Below are 16,069 nucleotides of genomic sequence, written 5' to 3'. Positions count from 1 at the left end.
AAGAGTTTCAGTGTTGATGGGTCTTATGCAGCCACCCTTGTGTGTAATAGCTGTGTGTGTTTCCATAAACACACAGGCATAGCAAGGCAAACCACTCCCCTTCTTCCCACTCCTCCCTTCTCCTTTCCCCAAGCTAGTAGAAGGACAGCTGCTGGACACAGTGTTCTCCATTGTAAACTCTTACTGGAGAGGAAGATTAGGCAACCAGAGCTAAGAGATTTGGAACTAGCTTTTTGGAAATATGATGACTGTAAGTGATGGGCAATATATAACTGTTTCTTCTTTATTAATTATTGCAAAAAGTTTGAGAGTTTAATACTCCGTACCAGCCTGAAGTGAATAGCCGAACAGTGTTCGGCTCACTTCACTTCTGATCGGTCATTCACTCGGCTGCCCTCGGCAGCTTTGTGAATAGACCCCATTGTGTCATCTGCATCAGAAGCAAAATAGTACATTCTCTATTCCTAATGTCAATTAAACAATAAGAATCCAAGGCTCCAGCAGGAAAAAGCACTGCTTTGTTGAATTCAATCTGGTGGTATGTTTACAGGATAGCAGTTACAAAAAGCTAAATTTAGGGATCAGAATGTCTGAGATCAATGTTGTTGTGGTGGATTACTGTGATATGGACTTCTTTTACTGGGATATGGCTGTTCATTTTGCAAAGTGAATGTTCACTAAGTTTAATAAATAAGATGAAACTACGTTCAATTCATTTAGCTGATCATGAACAAAAATCCTATTTTTTATTTTCCCTTTGCACATAATTAAGTATTTAACCCCTTCATGACTGAGCTTGTTTTTAGTTTCTGTTCGTAAATGACTGACACACTTTTGACATTTTTGCTGTGTGATTCTTCCACGTCAGTAATATACTTTCTTACAAAGTGCACCCACACATATTATATATTGTTTTTAGAGGACAGATAGGGCTACATATTTATATCACATATGTGTGTCTAATGCCTCACTTAGGACAAATAAAATATAAAAAAAGAGAAAAAAAACGTTAAAAAAACACTTTTTTCCCAGTTTTGATTTGTAGTATTTTTTTTACAACACCAGCACAGCTAAAAAAATGCAATAAATACATTCATTTATTTGTCCCTTATTTTATTTTTTTTTTACACATTTTTTTTTTACACATTATGTATCTATTCATGAAAGTATAGCCAGTAAGCCAGTATAGCTTGAGAGAGATATCTCTCTCGATCTATACGAGCTGTCAGAATGCCTGCAAAAGCCGGCATGTGTGTGTCCCTCTGCTTTGACTCTCAGACACCCGATATTAAGGTATCGGGTGTCTGAAAAAGGTTAACCCTTTCATTAATGAATGCCTCTGTAGTAAGGGCATCCATTAATGAATGTTAAAAGCTGATTCTCAGCGTTTAACAGCCCTCTAAAGAAGCAAATAACTCGTCACGTACAGTGTACGTGACAAGTCATTTGGTCCCTTTGTGGCTGGACATACAGTGTACGTCTCCCGTCACGAAGGGGTTAAAGTAAACACACATTTAATAACATTTGCTTTGCTAAATGACTCTACCCCTTTAATAAATTTAACCTCAATGCATGTATCATATATGCTTTTTACAACTGCATGTGGGCAAGTGTATCTCTTCAACCCCCTTTTGCTTTTGCATATAGGGATAATAAGTGCTTCTTATTTGACTGGAGAACAAAGAAATAACGTGCAATTCAATTGCATACAATATTTCTGATATATTGGTGATTAGTCCACTGTCCAATCTACAGAATTCCATGACTTTGGGTTAGGCAATTATTATTATTTTAATTATTATTATTATTATTATAATAATACAGGATTTATATAGTGCCAACAGTATGTGCAGCGCTTTACAGTATAAGGAAGACATTACGATTATACTACAATTCAAGACAAGATGGTAAGGTCCCTGCCCGTGAGGGGTTACAATCTAAAAGGTAGGGACAAGTGATACATGAGGAGGTAGCTATGGGGATGATTTGTGTCAGAGAACGTGATGGTTGAGTGGTTAGGTTGAGGTGGGATAGGCTTCCCTGAAGAGATGAGTCTTAAGGGATCGCCTAAAGGCAGTCAAGGTTGGAGATAGTCGGACAGGTTGGGGTAAAGAGTTCTAGAGGATGAGAGAGACTCTAGAGAAGTCCTGGAGGCAAGCATGGGAGCTGCAAAGCAGGAGGTCTTTCGAAGAATGGAGGGGACGGTAAGGGTGATACTTTGAAACAAGGCTTGAGATATTGTCAGGGGCAGAGTTGCGGATGGCTTTCTAAGTGGTTGTTAATACTTTGAATTTTATCCTTTGGGCTATTGGAAGCCAGTGGCGGGATTGGCAGAGTGGGTTGCAGACAGTGAGTGGTTGGTTAGGTAAAAGAGTCTAGGCAATGTTCATAATACTGTTGCTGTCCACAGCAAGAGCATCAACAATATGCAGGTGTATGCAAAGGTACTAAGCATTGAATCGAATACAGACTACAAGCACCGTAAACTACAATAGAAGCTAACATATAAAAAATAAGCCTGAAAAAAAAAAGTTATGCTACTGTACCTCCAAAGCTTCAGTAGCAACATCCACTTTATCTGGGAGATTTGTTGAGTTCTGTATTCGTTCTTCCAGTGAATTTAACCAAGCTGTCTCCAGATTCAAATAATGGAGAAGTTCTATCCAGCAAGACCATACTTCCTGTCAGACAAAGACAAGTTAAACTAATTCTCAGAAGGCAGCCTTTTACAATGCAAATCATCTTTTCTTCATGAATATTTCCACAAGGAATTATAAGAGCTTTTAAAATATCAATTATTTTTCATAAACAAATACTTGATTTTCTGTATCATATCTCCTGCTTCCTCACATGAAAGTGCTATGGAAGTTCTTAGAAAACTTCAAAATATGTGTCATAATTCAGTTTATTTGGCTGCTTGTGAATCTCATTAATAAATCAATGAGCCATAAGAGATTTAAAAAATGCAGATTTTGGATGACCTATATCAACGATTTGTTTTATCAAAAAAATCTGAAAAGAAAAGTATACTTCTTGAACTTATTAACTTGTAGATGCAAAAATGACACTAACATTATGCATTTTACTTGGTCTGCATAAAGAGGATCGAAAAATTATACATAATATAATGGCTATCTGATTCTTAAAATATGCAGAATACTTGAAAACATCAGTTCATCAAAAAGAGTAGCAAATAGTAGATTTTGGGTAAATGTTGTTGTTTTGAATTCCAACCCTGGACAGCGTATGTGTGCCAAGAAGACTTTGGTCTGTAAGGTAGAATGAACATTGCAACGTATACAAACTAAGAATTCCTATTTTATGCAAAGTTTGCTAGAAGTGGTTATGGGTGTATAACAGTGTGCAGAGGGTTAATTGAGAATCTTAAAGGGTTATTAAACCCTCTGTTTTTTTGCATATATCTACTGCTAGCAAGCAGTAGATATATGCAAAAAGTGTAAAAAATGTTTAAAAAATGCTTTAAAGGGGTTAATAGTTACCTGTGTCTTCCCCGCGCGCTCCCATCCGAAAATGTGAAAAATCACGGGCGGGCACATGCGCAGTTCACATTTTCGGCCGGGAGACGAGGAGAGACACAAGGTAAGTCTATGGACGCGTGCATCCGCATGCAGACACCGTGGGAAAGGAAGTGCCAGCAAGGACAGAGGAGTCAGCGCTGGATCGGAGACCCGCAGCAGCGCTGGAGGGACAGATGAAAACGACAGGAAAGAAGAAGAAGAAGATCAAATTAAGAAACATAATTTAAGGTAAGTGCTTTAATTAACAGTGGGGGGAGGGAAAAACATTTTTGACTTTAACGTCACTTTTAGGTGTATTTCCACTTTTGAAGCCAAATCGGGTTAACATACTTTATAAATATCATATAAATATAGGGCAATATTTTATATTTGTTACATTTTCTCATTCACATAGCATAACTTTAAAAAATAATAAAAACTGCTGCTTACATATTACTTGCTCTATTCTGAAAAATAAACTGAATTGTCCTCTGGAATGCAAGAGAGCTGAGCAGGTTAATGATAACATAATTAGAGTGACACTAAACTCAGGAGTTAAATCTTAAAAATGCATTCATGTACCTTAAATATTAACAAAAATGTATCTTATTTGTGAATCACTCAGCTGTAGATCCTCAAATCATCTCTGAATTGGTGCTGAATTGGTGCTAATTTCTAGGTATGCTGTGTGAATGGGAACACATAACAAACATAAAGAGGGGTTTTCTCAGTGTACATACAATATGTATAAACAACACACAGAAAAACAAGTGGCCTGGTTATTCCAACTAGACATTTTCAATAAGTATAACAAAGAGATTAAAAAGGGTAGAGAAATAAAAAAGGAAAAATATTTTAGTCACTAGAATTACCTCTAGTGTGTGACATTTCCCCCGAATCCTGTTACAAAGTTGTTGATAGTTGTCAAGAACCTCTTTCAGCTCCAATGTCAAGTCGTGGCCACCAGATGGTCCTTTGGCTGCCATTGCGTTTATATTATCCTTTAAGATCTTCACTCTCACCTCTTTCTGTAACACATCCTCTTTTGCTCGCTACAAATAAAATCAACATCTAAAATTATATTCTTTCTCAGTGATAAGAAGCAAAAACAAGAATGGGTTGTTGAGTCTTTTTGGCTTACATTATTCATACCGAGACATTACCAAAATATCTAAAAACACCAGAACAAAGGCTGTATGAAATAATCAACTCTCAGTACTAGAAATCATTTCTTGAACAGAAAGTTATCAGTCATACAATCTGTAATCCAAGTCATTTGTTATGAAGGATAGTGCATAAATACATTTACAGACCATATGACAGGCATGCAAAAAAAAACAGAGGTTGAACTTGGATGACATATAACTGCAGCATAAACATGTTTGGAGAAATGCATTCACTGGTATGCTGGTAGTACTTGGCATTTTCATGAGTACTACCAGCTGGGACTTGGCTCTAGTGCTCCACCACTGTCCTGAAATCATTAGTCTGTATTGTTTTAGAAAAACTGTCACATGACAATAAACAGAAATGTATCAGTACTCGTGCTTGTAAGTACTTGGGCAAGTATCAGTTCTTGTACTCGCAAAACTGGTATCTGTGCATCCCTTTATTTATATTTATAAAAACAAAATCATACATTAAAACAGAGATGTACAAATCCCAGGAGCTCCGTGTGCTCCTTACTAATGACAGCCGCCTCCTAACTTTTGAATATTTCTCTAGTCTAGTCTTGGAGCTCGAAAAGTATCCGTACTTGTACTTGTTCTGAGTACTGTACTTGGTATCGGTGCATCCCTCTCAAAGTGTTTTTATCTGGGGATTTGCACTTTGGTGGTAAAATAGTGGATTGGAGCTAGGAGTGAAGGAAGGAAGCCAGACTAACAATCTGGACATTCTAAAAATGTATGGAAACACGTTAATCCATGGTAAAGTAGAACTGAAGTCAAAACCTTTTTTATTTTTTTGTTTTGAATAGAGTAGGGGAGGGTTATAACCCGTCAGCTTCTATATGCATCCCATTGGGGAGATTTATTTACACTTCATGTCTGAGTGAGAAGAAGTGAGAGGAAATCCCTGGTGGTCAGCAGGGTCACTAGAATTGTATATCCATTAGAAGGTTTCCCCTCTATCCCTGTTCTGGTGACATTCACTTTCAGTCATAATGGTCACCAGGACAAATGGAGAGGGTACATCTCCTTAATGGGGACACACACAGCAATGAAAACATGACGGGTGTTCTAATCCCTCTCCATTCTATACATGACTAAAAAATAAAAAAAGTTTTGGCTTTAGTTGTTTATTTTAATGGATTTCAATGAAGAATGCATTTTTCATCAAATGGACAGCAGTGAATGCAGCCTCTAGGATTTTCATTGTGTATGCCGGCCACCCATTTACAAAAGTAGCTCAGCTGTACACAGAGGTGAATTGACGTTGAAATAACAATGCTACAGCATGACCAATTGGAATACTGGCATTTGTGATTCTACATGAAGAACTGACATGAAAATTAGCAACTCTGTTTATTGATAATACAGCGAAAATCATTACATTTTTTTATGAAATAAAGAGCAATTGTATTATTTTTAGGGTTACAAATTAAATTAAAGGAGAAGTATTAGGGGAGTAAAATCTACTTTTATCAATACTTATAGCCAGCGTGGGACATCGCAGCTGCCACACACCAACTCTATATACTAAGAGATGACCGATCAGGAACCGCTGATTGCTCAGCTCATGACTTCTTCCTGCAGAGAGCAATGAATGTCATGGCTCCCCTCCTCACAGAGATTCACCTCTTTAGTCTCTATTCCTCCAGCGCTCATTGGAGGGACAGACAGGGGAGGGGGTGGGCACAATGGGCCTTGGCTCTAGTCAGGATCCTTCCCAGTTGCAGTGCAGTTCTATGCTGTGGTCAAAGGGGTACATCAGTGAATGTACTCTTGTGACCCAAAAGAGAAGTAAAGTAACTAAACAAAAAGGAAAGGTTTGGCTTTACTTCTCTATTAAGTTTCCTTTGGTGCTTGCCACGTGAACTCATAGCTGTAACACTGCTAGGAATATACTTAGTATATGCATACATTTCTACATACAGGGATGGCTTAATCATCACATTCATGATAATCTTGATGCACAAAACTTTGTTTTGAGACTGATGCCCTAATCAAGTATTTTTCCTTTTTAAATTTTTTCAATTAAATTACGATAAAAATGTACGTTTCTATGAAAGACTCTGTTTACATGTCTGTGATGTGATATCACAGGTGTGCTGCAGGACGTGGTGCGTTAGGGCTGCCCATTCATTTGAATGGGATGCCTACCATACCTAAATTGCACTAAAGGAAGTGCATGAGCCTTTTTTTTTTCAAATTGCATCACACCACAATGAATGGTCATAAGTTATGCTTATCGTTGTTATGCGATGCAATGGCTAGGTTAGCAGGGGAACCATTAGGAAACAATAGCACTGCAATGCAACAATGTGACATGCAATTTCTTCCAATGCTCAAAGCTCCCTTATAGCAGTGGTGTGATCTGAGCCTAAGTCACGGTTTGAGCTGATGGTCACTTCCTCTATTGCAATTACTGATTTAATTTTTCATAAAAAGTTCATCATTTCTAATGTTTCTCTTGTGTATGATTTATAAACACTTTCTGGTTCAGAAAAACCTCTGCTAATATTTTCCATTAGACAGTCATTCTTGCTAACAGCGACACTCCCATTATATGCAGATACAAGGTGATTTCTGCTAATAAAAGGCATGTTGGAGCTTTAAGGTGACCCCCAAAGACTTTTAAAATACAATTCCCAGAGCAGCAAAAATGTCATTGTTTTCACTGACATAATTTTGTAGCAACATAACATGACAATACTTGAGAACCAGGTAATAACTAAGGTTTCCAAATAATGCACAGCAACCTCCAATAGTGACACACTTACAGTTTACAAGAGCCAGGAAGACAACTTTAATTAGATAGGATCTAATTCTACCAGGACCTTTGTCCTCAAGCATAACCTTCAGAAGGAAAAAGGTTTTTTTTCCTAACAGATACGCTTGACGTCAGATGCACAGGAACTTTCAGCAAGAGAAGAATAGAAAATCATTCAACTGAGTGCCTCTACAGAGACAGAAACCAAAAATGCGCCTTCTATTGTGAAGTATCCCTTTATTAATTTAAAACCAAAGTAAAAAAAGAACTTACTCACACATTCAAGTGTATATATGACCTTCTATACAGATCCACAACACAAGACTGGAGCTGTAGCCATAATCCATAGCTACAGATATATGATCAGTAAAGTTTCCCTAACTGATGAGGTGCTGCCACCTTGGGGGAAGATTTAACTTTTGTGGTCCATAGCAAGGGCCCCTTGTACTGGTGTATGAGCAGCAACTTATGATGACTGAGTGCCTTTACAGCACATAGGTCATTCTGTATTCCTTTACAAATAACAACTCCATAAGATAGTTTTCTTTATATTTTATAGTTCTACAATTTTTAGCATCCTGGAATTTAATATTTAGTTGATCACTCAGTTGCTGGCCCCGCACAGACTGTGTTTCAAATGTGATCTCTCGGATCAACAAAATGTACCAACCTCAATGTGATCTGAAAAGACCCACGGCCAAATCAAAATAAATGGTCGGAGCCGGCCGTGACGTCAACCCCAAGCTCCATCTATATGTTGACTTTTGGCCGGCTGCTATCATTTGGTGGCGTGTGTTCGTCGGGGGAGGACAGGTCGGTGGGCGTCTGGCTTTTTTTTATTTCCACGGGTTTGTAAAATACAAACTTTTTGAAGTGGCCATAGGCAACAAAAAGCAGTTGGATTAATTGTTTTCCATAGTGTAGAGGTTCAATGCCTATGATAGGAAGAGTATTGGCCAGACACCTCTAAATCAAGCATATCTTAGGAAAAACAATTGTGATCAGACAACATCTAACACATATGTTTGCATAACAATTTTTAAGATGTAGGATAGCCCCTAAAATCTACTGTGGTCTCTTAGTGCTCAAAGACATAAAGATCCTGCCATTCGGGCACAAATCCTCTCACATTTATGACCACCTTTAGGTCAGATCCAAGCCAACCCTGGATACATTTATGGACAGATAAAGATAGGTAGACTTAAAAACCATGTTGTTTCTACATTTTTACATTGACAGCCCATTCCGCAAACATTTCTAAAAATGTAGTGCATAACTCTTACTTTCATTTCTTCTAAAGCGCTCTCAAGCTCTTCAGGAGACTTGTATTCAAAATCCTTTTCCAAATATTCCTCTTCAGCTTGCGTCATCCACTCTTGCATTTCTGCCAAGTCCTTCTTCAAATTTACAGCTTTCTCCTGACTTTCAGATAACCTGTTCATCTGATGAATTACCTGAAAAGCAAACATGTACTTAACATAAAATTATTCCAACTACCAAACATGACCAGAATGTGCAGCAATTATACCCATATAAGGACTTTAAAAAAACGTACAATAAAACTAATGTATAGTGAGATATTTCTGTAGTCAAAAACCATCCTGGCATTTTCTTACAAACTTCATATGAACTTCTAGCAAGAACAGGTAAAGAACATTCTTAACAACTTCCCAACCATGTCACACATACAGGTGAAACTCGAATAATTCGAATATCGTGCAAAGTTCATTTATTTCACTAATGCAACTTAAAAGGTGAAACTAATATATGAGATAGACTCATTACATGCAAAGCAAGATACTGTAATTCAAGCCGTGATTTGTCATAATTGTGATGATTATGGCTTACAGCTCATGAAAACCCCAAGAACCCCAAATCCACAACCTCAAAAAAGTAGATTATTACATGCAATCAATAAAACAAGGATTGTACATAGAACAATATCGGACCTCTGAAAAGTACAAGCATGCATATGTACTCAGTACTTGGTTTGGGCCCCTTTTGCCGCAATTACTGCAATTACTTTTGCACGATATTCTAATTATTCGAGTTTCACCTGTATACGCAGCATCACGGAAGTAAGATTTCTTCTGTGGTGCTGCATATATGCAGTATGTGCTTGTGTTGGAAGCAAGCTCCAAAGCACACTTCTAGAACCCGAGCTGTCACCAAAGTAACGATTGGGAACTGGTCTCAAAGTAACGATTGGGAACTGGGAGGACCGACTCCCGTTCATAGTTACATATGATTTGAGGTTCAATAAAGACACAAGTCCATCAAGTTCAACGTGTGTGTGTGTGTGTGTGTGTGTGTGTGCGTGTGCTTGTGTATATGTGAGTCCCTGTGTGTTCTGGTCTTTAAGACTACCTGTACCCCTGTATGTTATGGTCTCTGAGAAAGGTATACCACTGCTTGTGGAAGACAAATTTAAACAGCTTTAACTTAAAAGGGAGCCCTACAACCTTTTTGGTAAATCTCATGTCCTCCAATTTTAGGTGGTGGCCTTTTGTCTTCTTTAGGGAGTTTAGCGTAAATAATGTATTGCTGATGTTGACATCACCATTAAACATTTTGTACATCAAAGTCATGTCCCCTCTTAATCGCCTCACTTCTAGAATAAAGAAGTTTAAATTTAGCAACCTTGTCTTATAGTTTTGATCCTCCAGCCCCTTAAACAGTTTTGTTGCCCTTCTCTGGACCCTCTGCAGCTCAAGGACATCCTTTCTGTGGATTGGTGACCAAAACTGAACCGCATACTCAAGATCAGGGCGAACCAGTGATCTATAAAGTGGTAAAATTATCGCTTTGTCTCTACTGTACATTCCCTTTTAAAGTGATATTAAAGCCCCCCACATCTTGCTGCCTTAAATGATGCCTCTTGATCCGATAGTTTTCAGCAATCCCTCCAGCGCTGGTGCCAGTTTCTGATCCAGCACTGATTGCTGTGTCTTATGTGTCTCACGGAGTCTGTCCACGTGCACGCTGTCGGGCTGCGTCTTCCCTCTTCTCCCGGCCGAAGATCTCTACTGCGCATGCGCCCGCCCCACCATCGTTCTTCGGACAGGAACGAGCGGCGGAGACAGAGGTAAGTAAAACCCTTTTTGGTAACTTTTTATTATTTATTTTTTTGCATGTATCCACTGCTTGCTAGCAGAAGATATATGCAGAAAAAACAAACAAGGTTTAATTATACTTTAATGCATGACAGTACTCTGCTAGCTTTGTTAGCTGCAGCTTGGCATTGCATGCTATTGTTTAATCTAGTCAACTATGAATCTTCTTCTTCTCCCAAATCTTTTTCCATTTCTGACTTCCCTAGTGGAGTTCCCATTATTGTGTATTCTGCTTGCCTATTTGTAACCCCAAAATGCATTACTTTACATTTATCGACATTAAACCTCATCTGACATATAGTTGTCCACTCTATTTTATCCAGGCCCTCTTGTAATGTTATAATGTCTAAGCTCGTGTCTATTACCCTCCCAATTTTAGTATCATCATGTGATTACTGTGGTCACTGTGAATTGAAGCCTCCCCTGTACAGCAGTTTCTTCTCTGTGAGAAAGAAAAGATAAATTGTCACCAAAGAAGAAGTTAAAGACGGCAGGAGAAGTGAACAATCTAGGCCAAAATAGCTGATTTTGAAGAATTCTCCAATTCAGCTCACTTTCCAGTTCAGCTATGTTGACCTAGATTGTTCACTTCTCCTGCCTTCCCCAACTCTTCACCCTTTTGTGAATAGCCCTGTTAGTGTCAGTGTCTTTAGGTAGAATTAAAAACACAAAAAAGAAAATGTCCACTATTGTGCCTGGGCCTACTATGGGTACAAATAAGGCACACATATGTGATATCACCATGAGCATCAGGAGGAACATTTATCTAGCTTTTTTTTTGGTGGTGGGTCATAGTAATTGTATAAAAATATATAAAAAATTATATTGTTTTACTTTTTGGGGCCACTGCTTCTTTGATAATTAAAAAAAAAAATTGGGAGCTATCCATTACTATTACTACAACCAAATAAATGCCCAATTTGCCCTAAAAAATGATACACCTGAATACACTAAGCGCAATGGATACACTAAGAACTTGCAGATATGTACAGTTTTATAAACACATGTCAAAGTTGCAAAAATGTGTTCAGGCATTATGGTGTTTTTTTATACATCAGTAAGGGGTTAATCAAAGATAACCATACAAAAGTGCCCGTTTGATATCTGCAATTTTTCCAAGCTCTATGGCAATAGTACAGTGCATAGGGCCCCAAGGACAGCTACAGACCCTGGGTGACCTCTGCTGGAATGAAGGAACATAGAAAATGTTTTAGTCTTTCATGTTTTCTTTTCCAGTGCTAGAGTAGACCAGAAGGTGACCAAAAGGGTCAGAAGACGTGCATTTACCCTGTGCAGCCATAAAGTACACATTTTTTACTATCATTAACAGACTAAAGTTGTCTCATATAAACTTAAATACACAATATGTTACAGCAGGTCAGGACCAGTAAAAAAAATTTAAATGTTTTGTCTAAAAGTTACAATCCTAGAAGGGGGGGGTGTACTTTTGGACACCAAAGTTTGTATACCTACAGGCTCCAGCAATGAAATGTCACCCTAATTTGGATACGTCGAATTTTGTTTACCTGTTTACTTAGCAGTTCCCATTGTGTCTGCTGGTCAGCGAGCCTTGGTAGTATCCATGTATGGATCAATGTATCGGAATGACTTTTCAGTGCCGTTTCCACATCTGATAACTTGTTCAAACTTCCTTCCACAACTTCCATGTCATTCACAAGCGCCTAAGGTTGAAAAAAACAAAAATAAAGGTGACCCCATTGTACAACACAAGATAAACTGTACCCAACTGCTATTCAATGATGAGCTCAAATCTGCTCTTATAATTGTATCTAAACTCAATCAACACCCAGCACTAAGGAAAAACTGCATAACCACATTCAAGGAAGCTTCACCACCAGCTCCCTTGGTGGTGAGCAAAGTGGGAAGTGAGGGAATATCTCTTTAACAATATGTGCTTCATTAGCTTCAGTAGGGTTTGTAGGTGACATTAGGCATCTAATAGATCCCTCATGTCTCCATATGAACCTGTCACTTCCTCTGTGTGTAAAATAGTGAAGTCAGATTGCTGATTGGCTAAGCCATTTCCTCTTTTAGGATGACAACGCTGTCCTGCAGGGTCAGACTGCAGGCACATTGTTGTCACAATCTTAGGCAAGCTCCCTTCTGGAACTACAACTGTGACGACCTATAGTGCATGTTATCTTTAGCTTCCCCACCCACTGAAATATGAGCACTGCCAGCAGCTGAACTAGAAGTTCAGGGCCACAGCAATAGTATCTTTAATAAGATAAAATGGTTTAATGGTACTTTAAGCAATCTTGAAATATGGTGTTGTAATACGTTTGCATTAAGTTTTAACCATTCCCCAGGGTTTATGAACAAATGTCCTAGTTTTCGAAATACAGTTTTGGATGATTTATTATTCCCCATATTAGATGTGACACCTATTATGGTACAACACACATTGATGTAAGCAGGGAACGCTGGGTAGTCACCTCTGTAGGTTACTCTGTACCCTTAAAACCATTTCCCGGAAGAATTGTATGTGAGCAGCAAATTCATGTTCCTGTATGAAATTCTTTGCTAGGGATCTGTAGTCCAGCAGAAATTAAAAACATATAAACACATTGAAAGCAGTACAAAGCGCCTCTTACATACATTATTAAAAATAAATATATGAATAGTAAATTGTTTTAGCTGGGTACCTACTTTTGGCCTCCCAGCAGGGACTGACAACTAACTTCCCAGCAAAAACAGTCTAATATTTTATTATAGTGTTAATCATTGAAACACTTTATTGGTACATTTTTTAGTTTAAAAAAATATTTTGTTTTCTAAGGCCTGCTGACATACAATTGCAGCAAGTTTTTTTCTAAATTCCCTTATTGTACATATTTCTTTCTAAAGACCAACAGTGCAGTAAACATTGTATACTTTAATAACTATTTCTGCAAAGGATTCCAAATGTTATTGCCTGAAATTATTATTTCTTTGAAGACTGGAGACTTATCACATGTCCCTTTTAGTACAGTATATCTACCCTTCGACTTTAAAACAGCATAAATTCTCCTAGGTACATCTGCACAGGATACGTGCAATTTAAAGCAAAACGCCAGTTAGACAGTTTTTTTTTTTATTAACCGTTGCGCTGGGGCTACCCCCGCACTGCAAGGGTTAATTGCTCATTTTTGATTGGGGGAAAAAAAACTAAATTATACTCAACCAATTTAGCCTCACTGCAAGGGTTAATAACATTTCTAAATGCAGTTGTTCATATAATTTTTGCACCTTTGTCCTGACCTAACTTAATGGCCTCTCCCAATCTACAGATAAACAAACCCCGGAAGCCACAGCCGCCGGATCGAGGTAAGTATGCATCTGTGGAGGGGGAGGGTAGGTTCAGTTAGGTCAGGACAAAGAGGACAAGTGCATTTGGTCTTAAAGGACACTTATCCTTTAAGGAACTCAACAGTTAGGCTTTTTCAAACATCTAGGAGACATAACCACAACTCTTCTGTGGATTTAGGATGTCTCAGTTGCTTCTGTCTCTTCATGTAATCCCAGACAGATAAAACAATGTTGATATCAGGGCTCTGTGGGGCCCATGCCATCCCTTCCAGGACCTCTTGTGCAAGTGCGTAAACCTTTTGCACATTACTGTAGTATATTACTTGATAATGAACAAGTCTGTAGGGATAGAATACTTATAATATTGCAATGTCGAAAAGAAATGTTAGAACATAGTTACATAGTTAGTCAGGGTGAAAAGAGACACAAGTCCATCAAGTTCAACCTATAGAGTTATAAGAGAAAGAAAAAAAGAAGAAAAACCTAAAACAGAAAGCTATGCCCACAGTTACCCACTGTTGATCCAGAGGAAGGCAAAAAAAAAACTTTTAAGCAAAGCTCAATTTGCTCCAACAAGGGAAAAAAAATCCTTCCTGTTCCCATAAGGCAATTGGACATTGCCTGGAACAACAATCTCTGGTGCTTAATATACCTACCTTAACATCCAGTAATATTCTGTGCATTTAGGAATACATCCTGAATTTTTTTTTTTAAACAATTAACTGAGCTAGCTAGAACTAGCTTCTGGGGGAGTCTATTCCACACAAAAAAGAAAGGCTTATACCCAGAGTACCAAACCCAATTTTGATAAACCCATTAATTGATTGATTAAGTGAGTGACTCTCAGAACAACCCCCAACTGTTTGGCAAGACAGACAAGAGGAATTATGAAATGATCAATAGAATCAAATCAAAGAACAGCACTAATGAGGGTCGGAGAGTCACAAGTGTTGTATAAAATAGTATAAATTTATTAGTAAAAATTATTTGTCACTGTAAATACCACTTAGCCACCACCTAATTGTAATCTAAAAACAAAGTTATTGCAATAACTCACTCTCGCATACCAAAAAACATGCACACTAGGACGGGCTGATCAACGTTGTGTGTAATACCGGTTTAACTCAAATTCATTGAGGAGACAGCGCTGGAAAGGATAATATAAACTATGTAGCTCTATTCCACATTTTCACAGCTCTAACTGTAAGGAATCCTTTCCGTATGCAAAGGTTAAACCTCTTTTCCTCCAGACGCAAAGAGTGCCCCCTTGTCCCTTGCAGTGACCTTAAAGTGAATAATTTGGCACCAAGCTCACTATATGGACCATTTATGTATTTATACATGGTGATCATGTCCCCCCTTAATCGCCTCTTTTCCAGAGAGAACAAATTCAGACCAGTTAATCTTAACCCCTTAACTGAGCTCCTCCATGCCTCTTATCAGTTTAGTTGCCCCTCGCTGGACTTTCTCCAGTTCCACAACATCCTTTTTGTGAACTGGTGTCCAAAACTGAACTGCATATTCCAGACGAGGTGTTACTAATGCTTGGTACAGGGGCAGGATTATGTCTCTATCTCTGGAGTCTAGACCCCTTTTAATACAAGAAAGTATTTTGCTTGCTTTAGAAACTGCAGCTTGACATTGCATGCTATTATTGAGTCTATGGTCTCCAGAACACCCAAAACATACTCCCCCTAGAGTGTATGATGCATGCATGTTTTTAGTACCCAAGTACATAACTTTGTGTCTAACTGTTTCTGGACCAAATCAATAGTCAGCCATTGTGGTTCATTAGAGGCTATGGCACTGTCATCCCCAATATGGACTTGAGTTACACCCTGTTCCTTGGTGTGCACAGAGCTGAAGAACATATTTAATAGATTTGCCTTCTCTTTGTCCCCAGTTACCAACGCTGAGTTATCTTGTAAGGGGCCTACATGCTCAGACCTGATTTTTTTACTATTAATATACAGGTAGTTAAACAATTGTTGGGGGTTAATCTTGCATTTTTTTGCATATTTACATTTTTTCACTAAACCTATATACATATCTTACCATGCACTGGTCTAGCTGTCCCTGTAGTGCCTCAGAATCGTCTGAGGCTGTGTGTTGGTTGAGTACAAACTCTTTTGCTTCACTGATCCATTTCTGTACAGATTTGGAATTATCCTGAAGAGACAGAAAAGCAAATTATCA

The 16,069-nt window shown here is 38.2% G+C and overlaps 1 protein-coding gene across 1 annotated transcript in view; it reads right to left on the bottom strand.

Moving 5' to 3' along the window:
• Positions 1–16,069, bottom strand: part of LOC108786943 (utrophin-like) — a 583,766-nt gene that overhangs the window by 391,306 nt on the left and 176,391 nt on the right. The window contains exons 24-28 of the mRNA XM_018556366.1: positions 15,929–16,042; positions 12,091–12,246; positions 8,735–8,905; positions 4,391–4,570; positions 2,547–2,681 (exon numbers count right to left, since the gene is read on the bottom strand). Coding sequence (XP_018411868.1) covers positions 2,547–2,681; positions 4,391–4,570; positions 8,735–8,905; positions 12,091–12,246; positions 15,929–16,042 — 756 coding nt within the window. The remainder of the gene's footprint in view (positions 1–2,546; positions 2,682–4,390; positions 4,571–8,734; positions 8,906–12,090; positions 12,247–15,928; positions 16,043–16,069) is intronic.

Source organism: Nanorana parkeri, unplaced genomic scaffold, assembly GCF_000935625.1.
Source record: "Nanorana parkeri isolate BGI_ZX_2015 unplaced genomic scaffold, ASM93562v1 scaffold235, whole genome shotgun sequence".
NCBI lineage: Eukaryota > Metazoa > Chordata > Amphibia > Anura > Dicroglossidae > Nanorana > Nanorana parkeri.
Note: the sequence above shows the minus strand (reverse complement) of the source record. Positions and strands in the feature narration are given on the sequence as shown.